Source organism: Oncorhynchus clarkii, chromosome 30 (genome assembly GCF_045791955.1).
Source record: "Oncorhynchus clarkii lewisi isolate Uvic-CL-2024 chromosome 30, UVic_Ocla_1.0, whole genome shotgun sequence".
Lineage (NCBI taxonomy): Eukaryota > Metazoa > Chordata > Actinopteri > Salmoniformes > Salmonidae > Oncorhynchus > Oncorhynchus clarkii.
Window position 1 is genome coordinate 13,293,744 of NC_092176.1, and position 24,292 is coordinate 13,318,035.

The window sequence follows — 24,292 nt, forward strand, 5'->3', positions numbered from 1 at the left end:
CAACCCTCAAACTACTTACAGAACACCCACTCACTAGCAATATATAATCGCACACCCTTAAATTCATCCATTTTAATCTCAGGTGATTTTACAATCATTTTTCTTTGTTTTTCATAGTTTCACATTTCAATAGCTCTCTAGTCATGTGACCTAAAACCCTCAAACTGGTTTCAGAATGCCCACTGACAATATTTATATATTCCACACCCTTTTATTTTGTTCATTTGCATCTCATGAGATTTTACATGAAGTTTTCAAACTTACACATTTCAATAGCTACTTGGTCATGTGACCTACTGGACTCAAACAAGGTTCAGAATGTCCACTGACGACCCTTCTATATTGCACACCCTTTAGTTTGTCAATTTTCCTCTCACACGATTTTACATTAATTTAGTCAACTTTAGAAGTTCAATAGCTCCTTGGTCACAAGGTCTACTGACCTCAAACACGGTTCAGAATGTACACTCAGTGAGCCTACACATTGCACATACTTTAGTTTGTCCATTTCCCCCTCACATGATTTTACATGCAATTTTTTACATTTCCATATGGCAAATGGATGGCCAGTTACTAGACGTCCGCGGGTGTTATTAAAATAGGCCGACGGCCTCAGGTCGCCCCCCAAGGCCTGGTCTTCCAGGAAGTCAAAAAAGAACTGGGGTCATCAGTTATTCTAGTTGCACCCGCCGGTTTATACAGTTTGACACATCCGAGTTTCTCCCTAAGGATAACATGGGTTTACAGGTTAAGCTCTAACTCTGCTTCTGTGCAGGCAATTTTCTAAATTCCTTTTGCCACATGTTCAGGGTCATCTGTACCTCTACAGATATCAACATGAAAAGATTGAATGGCCCCCTTCATATCCTAAAGGGGAAGTATGAACTTTACCATCAAATAGGACTGAAATCAACAAATTGGCAGGCTGAAATCATCACAGAAAGGGAAACAAATGGCATCACCATAATCACGTGAGATGAAAATGGACAAACTAAAGGGTGTGCAATATAGAAGGGTAGTCAGTGGACATTCTGAACCTTGTTTGAGTCCGGTAGGTCACATGACCAATGAGCTATTGAAATTAGAAAGTTTGAAAAATTAATGTAAAACGTGCGAGATGAAAATGGACCAACTAAAGGGTGTGCAATGTGTAGGCCCACTGAGTGTACATTCTGAACCTTGAGGTCAGGTCACATGACCAAGGAGCTATTGAAATTCAAATGTAAAAAAAAAGTTGGTACTTTGTTTACGCTCCCTAACTAATTCAACTAGGAATACAAAATGCTGTTCACATTTCCAAATGTTTATTAGCTTTGGAAAGCAAATTAATAAGACCTGTGCAAATTTTCCATCATGACACTTATTTTAAGTCTGTGGCTCAAGTGGTTTGAAAGGTATTGAAGTTTGAAAGTGTGAATATCCAACCTGAAACTGTTTTTACCTCTGTGAATAACCGTACACCCTTGACCAGGGCCCAGTTTCGTAGATTCAAGGTGCTGTTGACTTCAGGTTGGCACTTTTCCATTCGTATAACTCTACACCACGTGTCAAACTCATTCCATGGTGGGCTGGGTGTCTGCAGGTTTTTGCTCCTCCCTTATGCTTGATTGATGAATGAAGGTCACTAATCTGTACGGAACTCCCCTCACCCGGGTTGTCTAGGTCTTAATTGAAAGGAAAAACCAGCAGACACGCGACTCTCCATGGAATGAGTTTGACACCCCTGCTCAGGGCCCGATTTCCCAAAAGCATCTTATGGTTAAGTTCATCGTTAGAACAATATTCTAATGATTAACTTAACCTTAAGATGCTTTTAGGAAACCAGGCCCTGGACTGACTGAAATTTTGTGTATCAAGGCAAAAAGCCAAGTTCAGTGACAGGGTGCCAAAAATAAAGTTAATTCAGATTGTCAAACATTATAAAATCAAGTTTTATTTGATTTCTTTTTACAACTAATATTGATAAGAATATCAACTTTATCCTAAAGATAACTGGTTGCTTTCCCCACACAACCCTCACACACACAAAAGCAAAGAGGGATAAAACAGCGGAAAGGCAGGGGTATAAATTGAATTGCTGCTTTGTTACTGGTGTCAGTGATGCTCTAAATAAATTCAATAAAATAAGAGGGACATTGAATACACATTTAAATGTCAAAAGGGAATTGGCACAAATTACTTTATTTATGCAGTGAGCTAACAGGACTTTTACCTACACTTTGTGAGAGAGAACCAATGTTATAAATGTTTATAGAGACACTTAAACATGAAATGAAATTGTCCAAAGAGTGGGAATATGAAGGAAAGTGAGTGTTCATACTCATCCTTGGTCCATGGAGTTATTCGGGATGTATGCGTGTGTGAGGGTTCTCTCCATAGTTGTATGTATTTGTTAGACATAACAGCTAAGGTTCTCTTGATTGCTGTTGAGGTCTTTTCTGAGTACAAGAGCAACAGTATGGATTTTTTTAAACGGGGTTAAATCCTGTCCATCACGTGAGGATGGTGTCGTCAATCTCTTCGTTAGAGTCTGGAAGGCTGGAGATCTTCTTCAGGGAGCGGCGGTGACAGTCAGACAGCAGCTCATTACTAGCGGAGTCAAGAATGGCACTGACGCTCTGAAAGACAAACATAACAGATTGTATTGTGAATGCACGCACAACTCAAATCCATCAGGCCAAGTATTATCTTCTTTATAATGAGTATTGAGACTGTTTATTTGTGCAGGTGTGTTTGTCACTGACTTGCATGGTCTGCTCTCCCTGACGCAGTCGGAGCAGGCTGACAATGGTGTGTTCGCTCTGGGCTCTGACGCTGGTGTTCTTGTCCTTGGTGTTGTCCAGCAGGCTCTTCACCAGCGGCTTGATGAGGGCGGGCTCCAGGGAGGGCGTGGCCTCGTCTTTAAACACCCACCACAGCACCCGCTCCGACACCAGCCTGATGTCACTGGACTGGTTCTGGAGACACTGTAGGGGAAATGACAGGGGAGAGGTTACTGACAAATTAGAGAAGCACTGTCAGTGTTCTTATTTCTTACATTTGTCCATACCCATGCAGCCACGGTGCTTAAACCTCTTAAATGTAAAGTCCCCATATTTGGGGACCCTATTAGATTGCATTTTATTCAATTCAGTCTGGTATGAGAACGGTAGCCCCTAGCTGCAAAAGCAGGGTGTCTGCAGAACGCTGATAATCTTGGCTATTGATCTGTGCCTTTATATTTGTTGTGACTTACTACCATATATGGGCATATTAATGTATAAGGGCAGGCCGAGCCAATTACCTAATTTCAAGATGGCTGCTACCTACTTTCCGGTTAGCATCGTGAAGCATAAACTAAATAAACACGGAATACATTGATACCCACCGAAAGCCGGGACTCCACAGATCATAAGGATGTGTTATTTGTCTGCCTGTGACCTACCATTATTGACCACCAGCCCAGAGAGTCTATTGTCAATTTTATCTGATGATGTATGACAACTTCACTAGGGTAGGTGGCAGCATTCGGAATTTTGGATGAAAAGTGTGCCCAAATTAAACTACCTGCTACTCAGGCCCAGAAGCTAGGATATGCATATATAGCGGGGCAAAAAAGTATTTAGTCAGCCACCAATTGTGCAAGTTCTCCCACTTAAAAAGATGAGAGAGGCCTGTAATTTTCATCATAGGTACACTTCAAATATGACAGACAAAATGAGGGAAAAAAATCCAGAAAATCACATTGTAGGATTTTTTATGAATTTATTTGCAAATTATGGTGGAAAATAAGTATTTGGTCAATAACAAAAGTTTATCTCAATACTTTGTTATATTCCCTTTGTTGGCAATGACAGAGGTCAAACGTTTTCTGTAAGTCTTCACAAGGTTTTCACACACTGTTGCTGGTATTTTGGCCCATTCCTCCATGCAGATCTCCTCTAGAGCAGTGATGTTTTGGGGCTGTTGCTGGGCAACACAGACTTTCAACTCCCTCCAAAGATTTTCTATGGGGTTGAGATCTGGAGACTGGCTAGGCCACTCCAGGACCTTGAAATGCTTCTTACGAAGCCAATCCTTCGTTGCCCGGGCGGCGTGTTTGGGATCATTGTCATGCTGAATGACCCAGCCACGTTTAATCTTCAATGAGGTTTTCACTCAAAATCTCACGATATATGGCACCATTCATTCTTTCCTTTACACAGATCAGTCGTCCTGGTCCCTTTGCAGAAAAACAGCCCCAAAGCATGATGTTTCCACCTCCATGCTTCACAGTAGGTGTGGTGTTCTTTGGATGCAACTCAACATTCTATGTCCTCCAAACACGACGAGTTGAGTTTTTACCAAAAAGTTATATTTTGGTTTCATCTGACCATATGACATTCTCCCAATCTTCTTCTGGATCATCCAAATGCTCTCTAGCAAACTTCAGACAAGCCTGGACATGTACTGGCTTAAGCAGGGGGACACGTCTGGCACTGCAGGATTTGAGTCCCTGACGGCGTAGTGTGTTACTGATGGTAGGCTTTGTTACTTTGGCCCCAGCTCTCTGCAGGTCATTCACTAGGTCCCCCCGTGTGGTTCTGGGATTTTTGCTCACCGTTCTTGTGATCATTTTGACCCCACAGGGTGAGATCTTGCGTGGAGCCCCAGATTGAGGGAGATTATCAGTGGTCTTGTATGTCTTCCATTTCCTAATAATTGCTCCCACAGTTGATTTCTTCAAACCAAGCTGCTTACCTATTGCAGATTCAGTCTTCCCAGCCTGGTGCAGGTCTACAATTTTGTTTCTGGTGTCATTTGACAGCTCTTTGGTCTTGGCCATAGTGGAGTTTGGAGTGTGACTGTTTGAGGTTGTGGACAGGTGTCTTTTATACTGATAACAAGTTCAAACAGGTGCCATTAATACAGGTAACGAGTGGAGGACAGAGGAGCCTCTTAATTAATTAACCTCTTGGAACTACCCATCCCGGATCCAGGAGAATTGTCATCAACTACACTAATTAGCATAGCGCAACGGTCAAAAAATATTACTAGAAAATATTCATATTCATGAAATCACAAGTGAAATATAGTGAAACACAGTTTAGCCTTTTGTTAATCACCCTGTCATCTCAGATTTTGAAATTATGCTTTACAGCCAAAGCAAGAAAAGCGTTTGTGTAAGTTTATTGATAGCCTAGCATAGCATTATGTCCAGCTAGCAGCAGGAAGCTTGGTCACGAAAATCAGAAAAGCAATCAAATTAACCGTTTACCTTTGATGAGCTTCGGATGTTTTCACTCACGAGACTCCCAGTTAGACAGCAAATGTTCCTTTTGTTCCATAAAGATTATTTTTATACCCAAAATACCTCCGTTTGTTGGTCATGTTATGTTGGGAAATCCACCGGAAATAGCGGTCACGACAACGCCGAACAAAATTCCAAATTATATACATAATATCGACAGAAACATGGCAGACGTTTTTTATATTCAAACCTCAAGGTGTTTTTCAAATATCTCTTCGATAATATATCAACCGGGACAATTGGCATTTCAGTAGGAGCGAGAGGAAAAATGACTACCTCTGTCTTTTACGCAAGAATCACTCAGAGCCCTCAGCTGGCCACTTGTGCAATGTAGTCGTTTACGCTCATTCTTCAACATAAAGGCGTGAAACTACGTCAAAATGCTGTAAGACACCTTTGGGAATACGTAGAAAAAGGAATCTGGTTGATATCCCTTTCAATGGCCAATAGGGGTGCATAGGAATACAACGGTTTCAAAACATGAGTCACTTCCTGAGTGGATTTTTCTTAGGCTTTCGCCTGCAATATCAGTTCTGTTATACTCACAGACAATATTTTTACAGTTTTGGAAACTTTAGAGTGTTTTCTATCCTAAGCTGTCAATTATATGCATATTCTAGCATCTGGTCCTGAGAAATAGGCCGTTTACTTTGGGAACGTTATTTTTCCCCAAAAAATATGTTTATCTTTAATCCTACGTATAAAAAATGTATTTTTCATCAATGTTTATGATAAGTATTTCTGTAATTTGATGTGACACAAATTTCACCGGATGTTTGTTTGAGACAATGATTACTGTACATAACGCGCCAATTTCAACTGAGGTTTTTGGACATAAAGATTAACTTTATCGAACAAAACACACATTTATTGTGTAACATGAAGTCCTGTGAGTGCCATCTGATGAAGATCATCAAAGGTTAGTGATTAACTTAATCGCTATTTCTGACTTTTGTGAGCCCTCTCCTTGGCTGGAAAATGGCTGTATGGTTTTCTGTGACTAGGCACTGACCAAACATAATCGTTTGGTGTGCTTTCGCCGTAAAGCCTTTTTGAAATTGGACACTGTGGTTTGATTTACAATAAGTCTATCTTTACAATGGTGTATAATACTTATATGTTTGAGGAATTTTAATTATGGGATTTCTGTTGGCGGATGGTCTCCTGAGGGATCTCCTCCCAGACCTGGACCAATCAGGCCAGTCCATTGCATCAATGCCTTCCTCTTGCAGGAACTGCTGACACACTCCAGCCACATGAGGTCTAGCATTGTCTTGCATTTGGAGGAACCCAGGGCCAACCGCACCAGCATATGGTCTCACAAGGGGTCTGAGGATCTCATCTCGGTACCTAATGGTAGTCAGGCTACCTCTGGCGAGCACATGGAGGGCTGTGCGGCCCCCCCAAAGAAATACCATGAAATACCACACCATGACTGACCCACCGCCAAACCGGTCATGCTGGAGGATGTTGCAGGCAGCAGAACGTTCTCCACAGCGTCTCCAGACTCTGTCACGTGCTCAGTGTGAACCTGCTTTCATCTGTGAAGAGCACAGGGCGCCAGTGGCGAATTTGCCAAACTTGGTGTTCTCTGGCAAATGCCAAACGTCCTGCACGGTGTTGGGCTGTAAGCACAACCCCCACCTGTGGACGTCGGGCCCTCATACCACCCTCATGGAGTCTGTTTCTGACCGTTTGAGCAGACACATGCACATTTGTGGCCTGCTGGAGGTCATTTTGCAGGGCTCTGGCAGTGCTCCTCCTTGCACAAAGGCGGAAGTAGCGGTCCAACTGCTGGGTTGTTGCCCTCCTACGGCCTCCTCCACGTCTCCTGATGTACTGGCCTGTCTCCTGGTAGCGCCTCCATGCTCTGGACACTACGCTGACAGACACAGCAAACCTTCTTGCCACAGCTCGCATTGATGTGCCATCCTGGATGAGCTGCACTACCTGAGCCACTTGTGTGGGTTGTAGACTCCGTCTCATGCTACCACTAGAGTGAAAGCACCGCCAACATTCAAAAGTGACCAAAACATCAGCCAGGAAGCATAGGAACTGAGAAGTGGTCTGTGGTCCCCACCTGCAGAACCACTCCATTATACATTATACCACCCACCACTGCGACCTGTATGCTCTAGTCGGCTGGCCCTCGCTACATATTCGTCGCCAGACCCACTGGCTCCAGGTCATCTACAAGTCCATGCTAGGTAAAGCTCCGCCTTATCTCAGTTCACTGGTCACGATGGCAACACCCACCCGTAACACGCGCTCCAGCAGGTGTATCTCACTGATCATCCCTAAAGCCAACACCTCATTTGGCCGCCTTTCGTTCCAGTTCTCTGCTGCCTGTGACTGGAACGAATTGCAAAAATCGCTGAAGTTGGAGACTTTTATCTCCCTCACCAACTTCAAACATCTGCTATCTGAGCAGCTAACCGATCGCTGCAGCTGTACATAGTCTATCGGTAAATAGCCCACCCATTTTTACCTACCTCATCCCCATACTGTTTTTATTTATTTTATTTATGCTCTTTTTCACACCAATATCTCTACCTGTACTTGACCATCTGATCATGTGTTAATCTGCAAAATTGTAATTATTCGCCTACCTCCTCATGCCTTTTGCACACAATGTATATAGACTCTCCTTTTTTCTACTGTATTATTGACTTGTTAATTGTTTACTCCATGTGTAACTCTGTGTTGTCTGTTCACACTGCTATGCTTTATCTTGGCCAGGTCGCAGTTGCAAATGAGAACTTGTTCTCAACTAGCCCACCTGGTTAAATAAAGGTGAAATAAATAAAAATAAATTGGGGGTGTCTTGCTAATTGCCTATAATTTCCACCTGTTGTCTATTCCATTTGCACAACAGCATGTGAAATTTATTGTCAATCAGTGTTGCTTCCTAAGTGGACAGTTTGATTTCACAGAAGTGGGATTGACTTGGAGTTACATTGTGTTGTTTAAGTGTTCCCTTTATTTTTTTGAGCAGTGTATATTACAACAATACTGAATGAACACTTATTTTAACTTAACATAATACATCAATTTAGTCTCAAATAAATAATGAAACGTGTTCAATTTGGTTTAAATAATGCAAAAACACAGTTGGAGAAGAAAGTAAAAGTGCAATATGTGCCATGTAAAAAAGCTAATGTTTAATATATTCCTTGCTCAGAACATGAGAACATATGAAAGCTGGTGGTTCCTTTTAACATGAGTCTTCAATATTCCCACTTAAGAAGGTTTAGGTTATTGTTATTATAGGAATTATAGGACTTTCTCTCTATACCATTTGTATTTCATATACCTTTGACTATTGGATGTTCTTCTAGGCACTATAGTATTGCCAGCCTAATATCGCAAGTTGATAGGCTTGAAGTAATAAACAGCGCTGTGCTTCAAGCATTGCGAAGAGCTGCTGGCAAACACAGGAAAGTGCATTATGGTCTTTGTTAGGAAGAAATGGTCTTCACACAGTTCGCAACGAGCCAGGAGGGTCAAACTGCTGCATATACCCTGACTCTGCTTGCACAGATCGCAAGAGAAGTGACACAATGTCCCTAGTTAATATTGCCTGCTAACATGAATTTCTTTTAACTAAATATGCAGGTTTAAAGAATATACTTGTATAATGATTTTTAAGAAAGGCATTGCTGTTTATGGTTAGGTAAATTGGTGCAACGACAGTGCTTTTTTCGCGAATGCGCTTGTTAAATCATCACCCGTTTGGCGAAGTAGGCTGTGATTTGATGATAAATTAACAGGCACCGCATTGATTATTTGCAACGCAGGACAAGCTAGTTAAACTAGTAATATCATCAAACATGTGTAGCTAACTAGTGATTATGTTAAGATTGATAGTTTTTTATAAGTTAAGTTTAATGCTAGCTAGCAACTTACCTTGGCTCCTTGCTGCACGCAGTCTCCTCGTGGAGTGCAATGTAATCCAAAAATGATGATTACCGATTGTTACGAAAACTTGAAATGCCGATTAGTCGGTCGACCTCTACTTTATATAGCTAATTTAATGTTTGCATTTCATTTTTTATAAGTAATCTGCTTTTTGTGCTTTGGATTTAGTTTACATAGGCCTACATAACAAGTCATTTCAATGTTATATAATTCCAAAGTAGTTATTGTCTATGTTTCATATTAGTTCACTGTTTGCTGTTCTACGTGCCATCTTGTAACTTGAGGCCACTGCACTCTCACTCCCATTGTTCATTTGTGGTTGACTCCTCTGCCTTTCTCTCTTAAGTGTTATTGTTTGCATTGTGTGTGTGCAGTACACCTATGTGAGCCACTGGTGTTTTTACTTTACAGTAATGTCATTTAGTAAATTTAGTCAACTGTACTTCAGAGTGGAGGATGCAGAGGATTTTGATGATGTTTGAGAGCAACCCTTCCCCAACCAGTGCCCCCCCCTATGTCAATCACCCGTCTGATGGTTCTACATCCACTTTTCATAGACCTCTTGAAAGAGAAAATAGGGGCTTGTGGCACCATTCGTCCTAACAGAATCGGTTTCCCCAAAACCAAGGTAAACGACATGACAAAGACAGCGGAGGAGGACCATAGGTTGGATCAGGACTACCAAGCTGCTTTTTGTGAAATGGAAGGACACTAGGGAAGTAACCATGCTCGCCACACAGCATAAGGCATTCAATAACAACCATGTCTCAAGGATGGTGAAAAGGGAAGAATGTCCCCATTCCTGTGAAGAACTACAAGGCCAGCATGGGGGGGATGTCAACCTATCTGATAGGATACTACCAGGATACTACCAGGATACTACCAGGTCCTCCACAAGACCAGGAAGTGGTATAATACTAATTTTCTACCACTTTATGGACATTGCTACAGTAAATCCTTTCACTCTCCACAAGTAGAAGGCCAAAGCACAAGGTCAAACCCCTCTCTGGGGGCCCAAAGCAACCTCACAACCATCACAAGACACCCCACTCAAGGCGAGCGCCACTATCCAACACACATACCAAAAGACAAAAGGATGAACTGCAAGAATTGCACAAAATACTCGGGGGGGGGAAAAAGGGTTAAATGCCAGATCTTCTGCCCGAAAGGCCAGTTTGCTTTTTGTTTCCTGGCAGAGAGGGATTGCTTCAAAGACTATCACGACTTATTTATTGCCTTACCTCCCTAATCTTACTACATTTGCACACACTGTATATAGATGTTTCTATTGTGTTATTGATTGTACGTCTGTTTATCCCATATGTAACTCTGTGTTGTTTTTGTCACACTGCTTTGCTTTATCTTGGCCAGGTCGAAGTTGTAAATGAGAACTTGTTCTCAACTGGCCTACCTGGTTAAATAAATAAAGGTGAAATAAATCAAATAAAAACGACATGCATAAGCTACGGGGAAAGTGAAATCTAATCATCTACACCTGGGATGTAAAACGAACACGAATGCCATTTGTAAATAGTTCAGCTTATTTCTATTTTTGCACCTTTCTTAGTGAAGGACAGGTGTGTAACCAAGTGTGTTTGATAAAAAAAATATTTAAAAAACATCTTATGTACAGCACCAGTCAAAAGTTTGGACACACCTACTCATTCCAGGGTTTTTCTTCATTTGTACTATAATAGTGAAGACATCAAAACTATGAAATAACACATGGTATCATGTAGTAACCAAAAAAGTGTTAAATATATTTTATAATTGAGATTCTTCAAAATAGCTACCCTTTGCCTTGACAGCTTTGCACTCTAGGCATTCTCTCAACCAGCTTCATGAGGTAGTCACCTGGAATGAATTTCAATTAACAGGTGTGCCTTGTTAAAAGTGAATGTGGAATTTCTTTTCTTTTTAATGCATTTGAGCCAATCAGTTGTGTTGTGACAAGGTAGGGGTTGTATACAGAATAGCCCTATTTGGTAAAAGGCCAAGTGGAAAGAACAGCTCAAATAAGCTGGGAAACGATAGTCCATCATTACTTTAAGACATGAAGGTCAGTCAATGAAAATGTCAAGAACTTTGAAAGTTTCTTCAAGTGCAGTTACACTGAGACAGAGAGTAGGTGAACGGATGATCTCCGCATGTGTGGTTCCCACCGTGAAGCATGGAGGTGATGGTGCTTTGCTGGTGACACTGTGATTATATTTAGAATTTAAGGCACACTTAACCAGCATGGCTACCACAGAATTCTGCAGCGATACGCCATCCCATCTGGTTTGAAGCTTAATGGGACTATCATTTGTTTTTCAACAGGACAATGACCCAACACACCTCCAGGCTGTGTAAGGGCTATTTGACCAAGAAGGAGCGTGATGAGTGCTGCATCAGATGACCTGGTCTCCACAATCACCAGACCTCAACACAATTGAGATGGTTTGGGATGAGTTGGACTGCAGAGTGAAGGAAAAGCAGCCAACAAGTGCTCAGCAAATGTGGGAACTCCTTCAAGACGGTTGGAAAAGCATTCCAGGTGAAGCTGGTTGAGAGAAATCCAAGAGTGTGCAAATCTGTCAAGGCAAAGGGTGGCTACTTAAAAGAATCTGAAATATATTTTGATTTGTTTAACACCTTTTTGGTTTCTACATGATTCAATGTGTTATTTCATAGTTTTGATGTCTTCACTATTATTCTACAATAGTCAAAATAAAGAAAAACCATTGAATGAGTAGGTGTGCTAAACTTTTGACTGGTACTGTATATCTGTTGCTTTATATTGTTTTTGTAAACAGTTAATTTGTATGTGGGACCAATACGTTGGATATGCCTAGGCTAAACGTTCAGGCACTTTGGAGAGGTTGAAAAAACACTTAGATATCCCCTGTAAGAACCACGACACCACCACAATGTTTGAGGTTGGTGTTGTAGAAACTTAGTTATAGTGAACAATAGCTTTTAGGTACATCCAGTGTGCAAAAATAGTGCAATTACCACATTTGGACACTTTGGAGAGGTTGAAAGGACACTTGAATGTACCCTGGATACCCTATACCACCACAATGTTTGAGTGAGGTAGATATGGTAAAGAATGTGTTTTTATACTGAACAAATACCATTTAGTGATTGCAAATATGTAATAGCACTGGAATTACCTAATTTACAGACATATGCCACTTTGGAGAGGTTTAGGGACACTTGGAAACGTCACGTGACCACACCTGACACCACTTACTATAACATCTGCCCATTTCTAGTTGTTAGGTCTATCAATCCCATTTTCTTTCTTCTGATATTGTTCACATGTTGTGGAAGCCATCTGATGTGTTTCTAGCTCTGGGCATAAATAATTCACTTATAGCTTGTCAATGAAAGATGACTTTCGAAATAAAAAAAGTTAGTGTGTGCTTGATCTTGTGTATTCTGAACTATAACTCCTATCTTCTGATAATTTCCTCCTCTCATAACCTCATAATATACCAAGTTTTGGCATGTCAGAATCATGTAATTACACATGAATTGCAGTTACTTTTGGGTATGTATATTGCTTGATTTGCGCTTGATTTGAGAAACATTCATTTTGTAAGTGGGTGGGTGGGTGGGGGTAAGGTGACATAACAGATTACTCCTGAGAAAGTACCCCCCTGCCTCACCTTCACAAACTGTGAGATGATGCGCTGTGATGAGCCACTTCCTTCCTCGGTTCTGAGATGATGTCTCATCAGGTAGCCCATGGCTCTGATCCCACTGGTAGCTATGGGGATCTGGAGGAGTCGACCGTGCACAGTGTTCAGTCAGAGAGGAGAAAGAGGCATGGTTTGGCAAGGGAAAAAGTGCTTGACGAGCCAATCCTTCCACTGTCTGGGTGAACAGAATGAGTAAACTAAAAGGAGCGGTGTCCACTTAGATCTGACCAGATGTATGAAGTTCCTACCCTGTCTGCGGTGGCACTGGCCAGGATGGCCTCCGTCACGGTTGAACTGTACTCCTCCACACACAGCTGCTCAGGGGCAGACTTGATTGCGATGGCCAGAGTCATACTGCGACCATGACGCACCATCCAGTCCACTCCTGATATGTCAGCTAGGTGAAGAACGGGAACATTTTTCATAGATTAAACAGAAGTCTTTCCTTACTACATTATAGTCTTGATAGTCAAGAGTTAAGTGTTTGAAATTATAACGTGTAAATTCAATGTGTGAATACCTTTTATCATAAGTGTGAATGTTTGTGCTATATAAAGGGTTGTGCGTGGGCGAAGAGTATGGTGTGACAGTGTAAATTCTTACCCAGGACATGCTGAAGCAACACACTCCTCAGATCCTCTTCAGACAGGAAGGCACACAGCTCTCCTAAACAACCTGCTGAGGACATGCGTGTAGCATCCTACACACACAAAGTTAGAACTAAATGATTCTATATAAGGCTTTCATACACACTGGCTGATAAGGAGGCCTAAAACCCCTTTCATTAAGCCACATCCTGCCTTAACTGACGGAAGTCTAGTTCGATCAGAGGTAAAAACTAAACATTGCACTCTGAAAGATCCTTTCATTTAAACATGGAGCTGAATATGTCCTTATCAAATCAAATCTTATTGGCCACATACACGGGTTTAGCAGATGTTATTGCGGGTGTAGAGAAATGCTTATGCCAGGTTCAGTATTGCAGGGCTACAATATATATTAGCTAGCAAGATTAAACGGAAATAGTTTTATACTCAATTCTAGCAATTACCATTGAGAGACAGAGGGGGGGTATCAGTAGACTGCCTTAAAAACATCTGTTGCATTCACACATGCTTTAGTCAGTGTATCTGCTCGTAAACATACCTCATCATGACCCAGCATACTTAGCAATGTGGTGGTGATGTTTTTCCTGATGGCTGGGTCAACCTTTGACCCTGCTCCCTGGATGACGAATCGTAAGGCTTGTAGCATGGTCTCCCTGAAAAAAGGGAGCAAAACACTAGGCTGATTGATTGAATCTAATCAATCCCCCCAAAAGTCCTAAATGAGAGGAATCCTATATGGAACTGATCACTACTCTTCACATTGTGTATCTCAGTTACCCAGAATTCCCTGGTTTTGCATACCTGACTCCTGAGTCCTCAGCATTGTGGATGGCAGAGAGCTGCTCTGTAAATAGGGGGTCCACCTTGCTGTGGATGGAGACCAGCTGGCCCAGGGCCTCAGCAGCCTTCAGCCTGACCGCCCGGCTAGAGTCCTGCAGAGCCTTCAGGAAGGTGGTCTGGAGCTGGGGCAGGAAGGGCTTCAGGGCTATTCCTACCTGGAGACAGGGGCAGAGCAACAGGGTCAGGACCAGAGCAAGATGCCAACCATTCTTCCAGCAGGGAGGAAACAACAGGATTGTGTTTAGTAGGCACAAAATGGGAAAACGTTGAGAAAAAAAATATCTTATTTTTGGATTATTTCATTTATTAACCACATTTCAAAATGTTTCTCCTGTTTCCCATTTTGTGCTTACCAAACGAAACCTTTAACCTCAGAATCAGAAGCAGACACTGACCTTGGCCAGCAGCAGGGTGAGTGTCTCTAGCAGAGAGGTCTTCACGCTCCAGGCAAAGCGGTCTCCCAGGATACGGATGAGCGGTCCAGTGATGTTGACCACAGACGGTCGCAGAGCCTCAGAGGAGGTCAGCTTGATGACTCCTCCCAGCGCTTTGGCCGCCTCCTCTTTCTGCTCAGGACTGCCTGTCAACACTCCTTCCCTCAACACTGGCAGGATGCAGGTCACACCCTGGGGAAGAGGGAAAGAGGAGGAGAATAAGAGAGAATTAGAGGAGAGGAGAGAGCCAAAATATATATCAAAACTAGTTAGCTTGAGGATGTGACTGTACATGTCAAGAGGAGAGAGAGGCCTACCTTTTTGGGAAGACAGAACCCAGGCAGGTGCTGACCCTTAACGTCTACTGCCACTGACCGGATGTCTCTGTGCAGGTCGTCAATCAGAGCCAGCTGGCTGCCAGCGTCCAGTTTCTACAAAAACAAACTAGAGTTTAACATGACCTCACACATCAATACATACAGTGGCAAGAAAAAGTATGTGAACCCTTTGGAATTACCTGGATTTCTGCATGAATTTGTCATCATTCTTGATCTGATCTTGATCCAAGTCACAAGAATGGACAAACACAGTGTGCTTAAACTAATAACACAAATGTTATGTCTATATTGAATACATAATTTAAACATTCACAGTGTAGGTTGTAAAAAGTATGTGAATCCCTAGGATAATGACCAAAGGCTAATTGGAGTCAGGAGTCAGTTAACCTGGAGTCCAATCAATGAGACGAGATTGGAGATGTTGGTTAGAGCTGCCTTGCCCCATAAAAAACACTCACAAAATTTGAGTTTGCATTTCACAAGAAGCATTGCCTGATATGAACCATGCCTCAAACAAAGGAGATCTCAGAATTGTTGCCTTGCATAAAGTTGGAAAGGGTTACAAAAGTATCTCTAAAAGCCTTGATGTTCATCAGTCCACGGTATGACAAACGTACGTAAAACACTAAACAAGACTGGTGTTCATGGGAAGACACCACGGAAGAACCCATTGCTGTCCAAAAAAACATTGCTGGTACGTCTGAAGTTCACAAAAGAGCACCTGGATGTTCAGCACTACTGGCAAAATATTCTGTGTATACATGAAACATAAAGTTGTGTTGTTTGGAAGAAACACAAGCTCATCAAAACCTCATCCTAACTGTTAAGTATGGTGGAGGGAGCATCATGGTTTGGGGCTGCTTTGCTGCCTCAGGGCCTGGACAGCTTGCTATCATCCACAGAAAAACAATTCCCAAGTTTATCAAGACATTTTGTAAGAGAATGTAAGGCTATCTGTCCGCCAATTGAAGCTCAACAGAAGTTGGGTGATGCAACAGGACAACGACCCAAAACACAGAAGTAAATCAACAACAGAATGGCTTCAACAGAAGAAAATATGCTTTCTGGAGTGGCCCAGTCAGAGTCCTGACCTCAACCCGACAGAAAACGTTTGGTTGAGGTTATTGCTGGAAAAGGGGGATCAATCTGTTATTAAATACAAGGTTTCACATACTTTTCCCACCCTACACTGTGAATGTTTACACAGTGTGTTCAATAAAGACATGAAAACGTATAATTGTTTGTGTTATTGGATTAAGCAGACTGTCTATTGTTGTGACTTAGATGAAGAACAGATCAAATTTTATGACCAATTTATGCAGAAATCCAGGTCATTCTAAAGGGTTCACATACTTTTTCTTGCCACTGTACTATGTTAGTTAACCAGAGTACCTAGTGGCCATTGGTTATCTATGAAATCAATGCTGCCTAACGATCCACAACACAACTGTATGACTTCAGTAAACCCAGATAAACCCATTCCTAGTTCCTGTAATGCTCTTGGTGCCAACTGCTAACCTTGGTGATGGAGTTGATGGCATCCCAGCTCTGCACCAGGACCTCAGGGTTGGAGTCATTGAGCAGGCGGATGAGGCCTGACAGTAGGTTGCGTGTGTGGGCACTGTAATCCAGGCGGGTGCGGGAGAAGTATCCGTTGAGGATGGTGGCGGCGGCCTGTCTGAGGCCGGCATCCGGTGACCTGGTGGCCTCTAGCAAGTCCTCGATGATGATACGCTGACCCACCTCATCTTCCACAGACAGGATCACTGCCTGGCAGCTGGCCAGCTCCTGAAGGAGAGGCGCGGGGGGTAATATAAACCTGGGAACATACCTATCATCTACGGACCACAACCGCCCACTAAGAACCACTGTAATATTATCCCAAGACGATGACTGTTACGACCACCGACAATTAAAGTAGTGCCCCTGCACTTGGAACTCCTTTATAACCATCTTGTAATCATGAATGCTGTTGTTACCTGCTGCCCCTCCTCTGTTCCCAGCTTGTCTTTCAGAGAGGAGTAGAGGGCAGGCAGGATGACCCCCAGGTGGCGTGTCAGAGCGTCTCCAGCCACAGCAGACAGGAAGGCCAGCACGCGCGTGTTCACTGGAGGAGCAGTAAGCTGACAGGGGAGAGGAGAGCATTCATACGCAGAACTACACTCAAACTATAAAAGACTTTAAAAACATTTAAGCATCAGGAAAAGTGGTATATAATCCAATACAATGATCACAGATATGAACCATTGTCAGTAGAGTGTGTAATGTTTGGACAGCTCACCTTGGGCACCAGGTAGGGCAGCACAGAGCGACTCTTCACTGCCATCACCTGTTTCAGACCGTCCAGAGCAAACTCTGCAGTCTCCTCATCATCCTGCACACAGAAACATTATCATCACTCTATATTATGTTCCATGGTGGGTCCTCTGTCCTCTCCAGAAGGACAGGAGAGTGAGTATTACTGCGTGGATACAGAGGAATGTTAGCGGTAAAGTGGATTCATGTGTGTGTATTTGTATGTGAGTGTGCGTCTCACCAACTGTTTGAGCAGGGCAGGCAGGATGTCGTCCAGGGCCTGGTGACCGATGGTGGCGTGGAGCTGCTCAAAGGTTTTGGCTGCAGCCTCTCGTACCTCCTCCAGGGGGTCACACAGAGCCTTCCTCACCGTGGGGACCAGGGACTCAGAGAATATCAGCACCTGGAAACATACACGCATTGTGACCTTGCTTCTCTGCCATGGGATCACGTCACAACGCAACCCTTGTATGTATAAGGTTTTAAAAGGTTTCCTCAAACTGTATACTCATCTCAGGGGACTTCCAGGTTAAATAATGAATTAATTTAAAAAAGTGACAAGGTATGTGTTGAGGTACTGACCGCGTCCCTGCTGGTGGACTTCATGATCTCACTCAGACCGATGCACACGCCCTGCCTCTCATCACTCTTCTCGGAGCGCAGACCCTCTTCCAGAATAGGAATGATCTCTGGGAGGATCTTCTCTCCCAGCTTACGGACCAGGTCTCCAAGTGTCCTTGCAGCAATCTAGAACACACAGAGAAGCCACATTCAGTAACCCAGGGATCAGAAGCAGGAGAGAACACAGAATCCAAACACTCAAATTCAGACAAAAGTGTAGAATACTATAATTCAGTAATAACAGAAGACTGAATTGTCTTAGTGTGACTAATGTACATAACAAAAGAGAGATAGACAAAGGGGATCAAATCGAATTGTATTCATCACATGCTTCGTAAACAGATGTAGGCTAACAGTGAAATGCTTACTTACGGGCCCTTCCCTACAATGCAGAGAGAAAGAAAATAGAGAAATAATAGAAAAGTAGAAACACGTAATAAATACACAATGAGTAATGATAACTTGGCTTTATACACGGGGTACCAGTACAGAGTGGATGTGCAGGGGTACGAGGTAAATGAGGTAAATATGTACATATAACTAGGAATAAAGTGACAGATAATAACCAGTAGCAGGAGCAAATGTTATGAGTCAAAAAGGTTAGTTAAATAGTTAACCATTGACCCATTTTGCACTAACTATTTAGCAATCTTATGGCTTGGGGTTGGAAACTGTTCAGGGTTCTGTTGGTTCCAGACTCGGGGCATTGGGGCCGCTTGCCAAGCGGTAGCAGAGAGCACGGTCTATGACCTGGGTGGTGCGAGTCTGATAATTCTTAGGGTCTTCCTCTGACACCACCTGGTATGAAGCTCCTGGATGGCAGGGAGCTCCGTCCCAGTGATGCACTGGGCCGAACGCACTAACCTCTGTAGCTCCTTGTGGTTGGATGCTAAGCAGTTGCCATACCAAGCGGTGATGCAGCCAGTCAAGAGGCTCTCATTGGGGCAGCTGTAGCTGTATTTGAGGATGAGGGCCCATGCCAAATCTTTTCACCCTCCTGAGGGGGAAGAGGTATTGTCGTGCTCTTTTATCAACTGTGTTGGTGTGTGCGAACCATGATAGATTCCTAGTGATATGGACACAGAGGAATTTGAAGCTCTCGAACCGCTCCACTACAGCCCCGTCGATCTGAATGGTGGTGTGCTCTGCCCTTCCGTTTCCTTTAGTCCATGATCAGCTCCTTTGTCTTGCTGACGTTGAGGGAGAGGTTGTCCTTGTACCACCTTACAAGGTCTCAGTTTTATCGTCGTTGATCAGGCCTACCACCGTTGTGTTGTCAGCAAACGTAATAATTATGTTGGAGCCGTGCACGGCCACACAGTCGTGAGTGAACAGGGAGTACAGGAAGGGACTAAGCACGCACCCCTGAGGGGCCCCTGTATTGAGGGTCAGTGTGGCAGATGTTGTTACCTACCCTCAACATCTTGGAGCGGCCCATCAGAATGTCCAGGACCCAGTTGCAGAGGTGTTCAGTCCCAGGGTCCTGAGCTTAGTGATGAGCTTGGAGGGCACTATGGTGTTGAATGCTGAGCTGTAGTCAATGAACAGCATTCTCACATTGGTATTAAAGTTGTCCAGGGAAAGGGGAAAGGGCATTGTGGAGTGCAATAGAGATTGTGTCATCTGTGAATCAGTTGGGACGGTATGTGAATTGGAGTGGGTCCTGGGTTGATGTGAGCCATGACCAGCCTTTCAAACCATTTCATGGCTACAGATGCGAGTGCTACGGGGGCGATAGTAATTTAGACAGGTTCTGGGTCACAGGGACTTTGGTGGTCTGCTTGAAACATGCAAGCAGACCAGAGAACATGTTGTTCTCATGCATGGTTCAGTGTTGTTCAGATTCACAGTGTTTAATAGTCACATGTACAGGGTTGAAGGTGTGATTGCAGGGTACAGTGAAAATCTTAGGTTCTGAGCTCCAACATACAGGACTTTGTTAAATAAAATAATGAAAATGGTAATAAAAAAACAACAATATAAAGAGAACTATATACATAACTGTAGCAGTGATTAATAAGTAATTTTCCATTGGGGTGGAGGCAGAGTAAAGACTGTTTAGGGGTGGGGGGGAATAACCATAGCGGGAGCAGCATGTAAGGTATGTGACCGTTGAGGGTGTGTGGGGAGGAATGTCCATAGGGGGGAGTAGCAGGGGTGAGCAGGTAGCTTACTGGTGGTGGCTATTCAGCAGCCTGATGGTGAGGGTGGAAACTATTGGCCAGTCTTCCAGTTTTTGCCAAGATGCTCCTGTACTGCCCGCGTCTGAGTGATTGAAGCGGGGAGAACAGGGCATGGCTTGTGTGGCTGGGGTCCCTGATGATCTTCTTGGCCTTTTTGTCTGACACCTGGTGTTGTAGGTGTCCAAGGGTGCGTTCGGCTGAGCGTATCACCCTCTGATGCGCCCTGTGGTTCGCGGTGGTGGAGTTGCGTACCTGGCTGTGATGCAACCCGACAGTGTAGAACAGCGAGAGCCCTCGGGGACAGGACACATTTCTTCAGCATCCTGAGGTTCAAGAGTCGCTGTTGTGCCTTCTTCACCACGGTGTCCGTGTGGTTCGACCATTTCAGCTCCTCAGATACGCTGAGGAATTTGACGGTATTGACCGTCTCCACAACGGCCCGGTTGATGAGGATGGGGGTGTGTCCAGCCTCATTCCTCTTGTCCATAATCAAGTCCATAATCAGCTTGTTTGTTTGCTAACGTTGAGAGAGAGAGAGAGAGAGAGGTTGTTTACCTGGCACCACGCCGTCACAGTGCCTACCTCATCCCTGTAGGCTGATCTCGTTGTTGTTGGTCATCCGGCCTACTACTGTTGTGTCGTAAGCGAACTTGATGATAGAGTCTGGGTCGGCAGCCTTGCGAGTAGGGCTGACCCTAATTAGTTGACCGGTCGATTGTTTGGTCGATGGGATGTTGTTCAACCCAGATATTTTTTAGTCGAACAGTAGCAATATATATATATATATATATTTTTTTATGGCACATAAGACACCTGTCTTATTCGTGCCGGAAGCTGTGGGGATGGCACAGTCCAAGAAGGGGAGTGTGGCAGCACAATGCAAGTCTCTCCAGAATGCACTCTCTCCCACCAATTTGTGCACATGCATTGTTTCATAACTTAATTGTGTGAATTGTTTGGGTTTGATTGTTAGTGTATATCAATTCCCCATGACATATATAGGTAGTACATTTACCCTTAAATGCTATCATTTCAAATCTACAATGTTTGTTTGGTTACGGTAATATCTGTTAATGCATTCAATATATTATTATTACAGTCTTACCGTTCTCATTGTCAGAGTGGACACGTTGTTTGCAGAGCGCACAACCTAGGCTACGCTTGTGAGAAACAAGTTTTGGTTTATTTCATTCCATTTACGAGTTGACAATTTAGTCAATATTTTGTTTGGAGTGCTCCTGTCAATGTTGAGTAAGGACGCGCACCTGATTACGCATAGAATTAGACCTACAGGATTGCTGGCCTGCGCACAAATATAGGCATATAAAAAGTGCCTATTTGGGGATCCGATAGGTTTTCTGATTGGCTTCATGCAGCACCACTAAGGAGGAGTTGAGCTTCTCAAAGTAACATTTTCTTCGGCTCAAACAGCAAGCAAACAGTCCGTTTTTACATCCATGACAATAGTTCAATGTATTTGAAAATTATTTTCCGCTCTGTCCCTTTTGATAAGAGACAAATGTCATGCTCTGGGCCTTCCGAGTGGCGCCTAGTTGGCAATAGAAGTTACATTTTAGGTTTATATAATTTTCTTTTAGATTAAATTTAGATTAATCACATGACAATGATTTTGAGATACAAAGATGTTATTAGAAAGAAATGAAACTGTTCAACGAAAAAAATGCATATGTAAACCATAACTGGCAAGCAGAATTCTATTAATTTAACCTTTATTTAACTAGGCAAGTCAGTTAAGAACAAATTCTTATTTGCAATAACGGCCTACCTCAGCCAAACCCGGGCGACACTGGGCCAATTGTGCGCCGCCCTATGGGACTCCCAATCATGGCCGGAAGTGATACAGCCTGGATTCGAACCAGGAACTGTAGAACTGAACTCAGTGCCTCTTGCACTGAGATGCAGTGTCTTAGAAAGCTGCGCCACTCGGGAGCCCCATCAGTAGAAATGGTAAGAGAAATTGGCATTCCAAATGAGAAAGCTTGCCGCCGACTCATGTAGCCTATTACCGGCAACTTCCGGAAAGTAACGACAGAATCTGCAAAAGCCAGTAGGGAGCGGGAGGAGGATGGTCGGGACAGGTTAAGTTTTTTTTCTTCTGGTTATCATGATCTCTGGCTCCCTCTTAAGTAATTTGTGTCTTATTTCGTCAAACAGTGCGCTTAAAGCATCAGACAAGCTCAATGCATATATAGTTGACTTTATTAAAATAGATATTATATATGGAAAAATACACATTTTAAAATGTCGACCAATTGTTTGAAAGAACAGGCGACTTTCGGTATACCAATACTTTTTGGGGATCGGGGACAGCCCTGTGGTAAACTCCTCAATGTTATTGGATGAATCCAGGAACATATTCCAGTCTGTGCTAGCGAAACAGCCCTGTAACCTAGTATCCGTGTCATCGGACCTCTTCCGTATTGAGCGTGGCACTGGTACTTCCAGCACCAAAAAAAACAAACACAGAAAATAGCAGGATTGGTCAGAAGCCCGTAAAATGGCTGCAATCCATTGCAGTGCCATTCTCTCTCATTCAACAGTTGTGAGAGCAATAAAGAAACAGCTCCATACATACTAGACATCCTAGCAGTAGAGTTACCGTTCTCTTGTCGGGGCAGTCAGAGGCCAGGAAGCCAAGCAGCAGAGTGAAGAGGGTGGGCAGGATCTCCCGGAGGGTGCGGGGTGTGTTGGACACCACAATCTTCCACACGTGTAGGGAAGCCTGTCGCACCACCAGCTGGGTGTCTGAACGGCCCATATAGAGGCCAGACAGGACCCGGTTACGCCGCTCTCCACCCAGCGCTCCGATGATAGCCTGGGGGAGAGGAGGAAGAGGGCTCAGCACCAACATTACATACATTCAATATTATTTACTTCTCATATCAACCATTATAGAACCAGCAATCTATACAGGAAAATCATGTCAGAATACCTTGTTGGACTGCGCTGTGCCAAAGTTATCGTCCTCTGAAGCGGTCTCAGTGGTCATCTTGCCTGTGACTCCTGAAATGTGGAACAGTAGGTCTCCCAGCAGCTGCACAGAGCTGAATCTGTGGTCCAGAGACAACATGGAGGCTCAGTTAAGACTTACATTTCCAAGAAAAGTATTTAGTATACTATATAATGTTGCATATAATATCCAATCAAAAATTTACATTTTGACCAAAAGTGTAGATAATCCTCTAAGAAAACCATTGGTCCAAATCTCATGTCTCTATCATAACCTGTTCAAAATATACTGGAGTTTTGACCCTTGTAGGATGGTCAAAATTTGGGTAAATAAATCAACGGAAGTCAGATATTTTTGTTGGGTCATAAATCAGGAAAATAGCATGGCGGCAGATAGGCTGGATGCTGTGCGAGAATTAAAGCTCCCGGACAGGCTTACCATTGAACTTGTCATCTTTCTTCTCAAATCCGGAGGACATAAAACAACAGACGGATTTGAGAAATAGTATTTTCATATGCGCTGTTCATATTAATGCAAAGTTTGTGCTTTTTCACAGACGTCTCACAAAAACAAGCGTATCTCTGAAATGTCAATGGAACACTCAGCATATTTAAGCCTTTTACATTTAAATCAGCTGGTGTCGTGCTCATTTTCCCATTTGCATCTGTGGAAACAACTTGGAAGACGACGACCACAAAATGCAAAATCCTAAAAAGTTTAGCCCGAGAAACCAGCACCACTGTCAACGGAGCTCGGTGCTTATTGCCGATACGTTACAGAAAGACCACTGAAAGATTCAGAACATGAAGAATCATATTTGTCCTGGTAAAACGCAATGTATAACACAAAGAAGCGAAATGTCATCACCAAAGCGCGTTTTCACCCACCGACACCGTATAATATCACATAAATTATGTTTGAGTAGATGTCTAACCTAATCCTCCAGAGGTCGTCAAACAGGCCCTGTTCCAGTTCAGGCAGCAGCAGGGCGATGGCCGTCTCAGCGTACATGCTGATGATGCGCTGGCCGGCACGCAGGGCAGTGTCTCTCACATATTCATTCTCATCAGCAAGAGCCTGATAACAGAGGAGAGGGGGAGACTGGTGAGAGGTAATCACAACCAGAGAG

General features: G+C 43.3%; 1 protein-coding gene across 1 annotated transcript in view; it reads right to left on the reverse strand.

The window, feature by feature from the left end:
• Nucleotides 1-1,913: 1,913 nt before the first annotated feature.
• LOC139389311 (stalled ribosome sensor GCN1-like) overlaps nt 1,914-24,292 on the reverse strand; it is a 43,960-nt gene continuing 21,581 nt past the window's right edge. The window contains exons 41-57 of the mRNA XM_071135949.1: nt 24,098-24,240; nt 23,146-23,263; nt 22,813-23,028; nt 17,971-18,135; nt 17,630-17,791; nt 17,375-17,467; nt 17,073-17,216; nt 16,612-16,881; nt 15,073-15,186; nt 14,717-14,947; nt 14,283-14,476; nt 14,020-14,134; nt 13,477-13,573; nt 13,122-13,270; nt 12,841-12,951; nt 2,745-2,966; nt 1,914-2,618 (exon numbers count right to left, since the gene is read on the reverse strand). Coding sequence (XP_070992050.1) covers nt 2,493-2,618; nt 2,745-2,966; nt 12,841-12,951; nt 13,122-13,270; nt 13,477-13,573; nt 14,020-14,134; nt 14,283-14,476; nt 14,717-14,947; nt 15,073-15,186; nt 16,612-16,881; nt 17,073-17,216; nt 17,375-17,467; nt 17,630-17,791; nt 17,971-18,135; nt 22,813-23,028; nt 23,146-23,263; nt 24,098-24,240 — 2,670 coding nt within the window. The 3' untranslated portion in view covers nt 1,914-2,492. The remainder of the gene's footprint in view (nt 2,619-2,744; nt 2,967-12,840; nt 12,952-13,121; nt 13,271-13,476; nt 13,574-14,019; nt 14,135-14,282; nt 14,477-14,716; nt 14,948-15,072; nt 15,187-16,611; nt 16,882-17,072; nt 17,217-17,374; nt 17,468-17,629; nt 17,792-17,970; nt 18,136-22,812; nt 23,029-23,145; nt 23,264-24,097; nt 24,241-24,292) is intronic.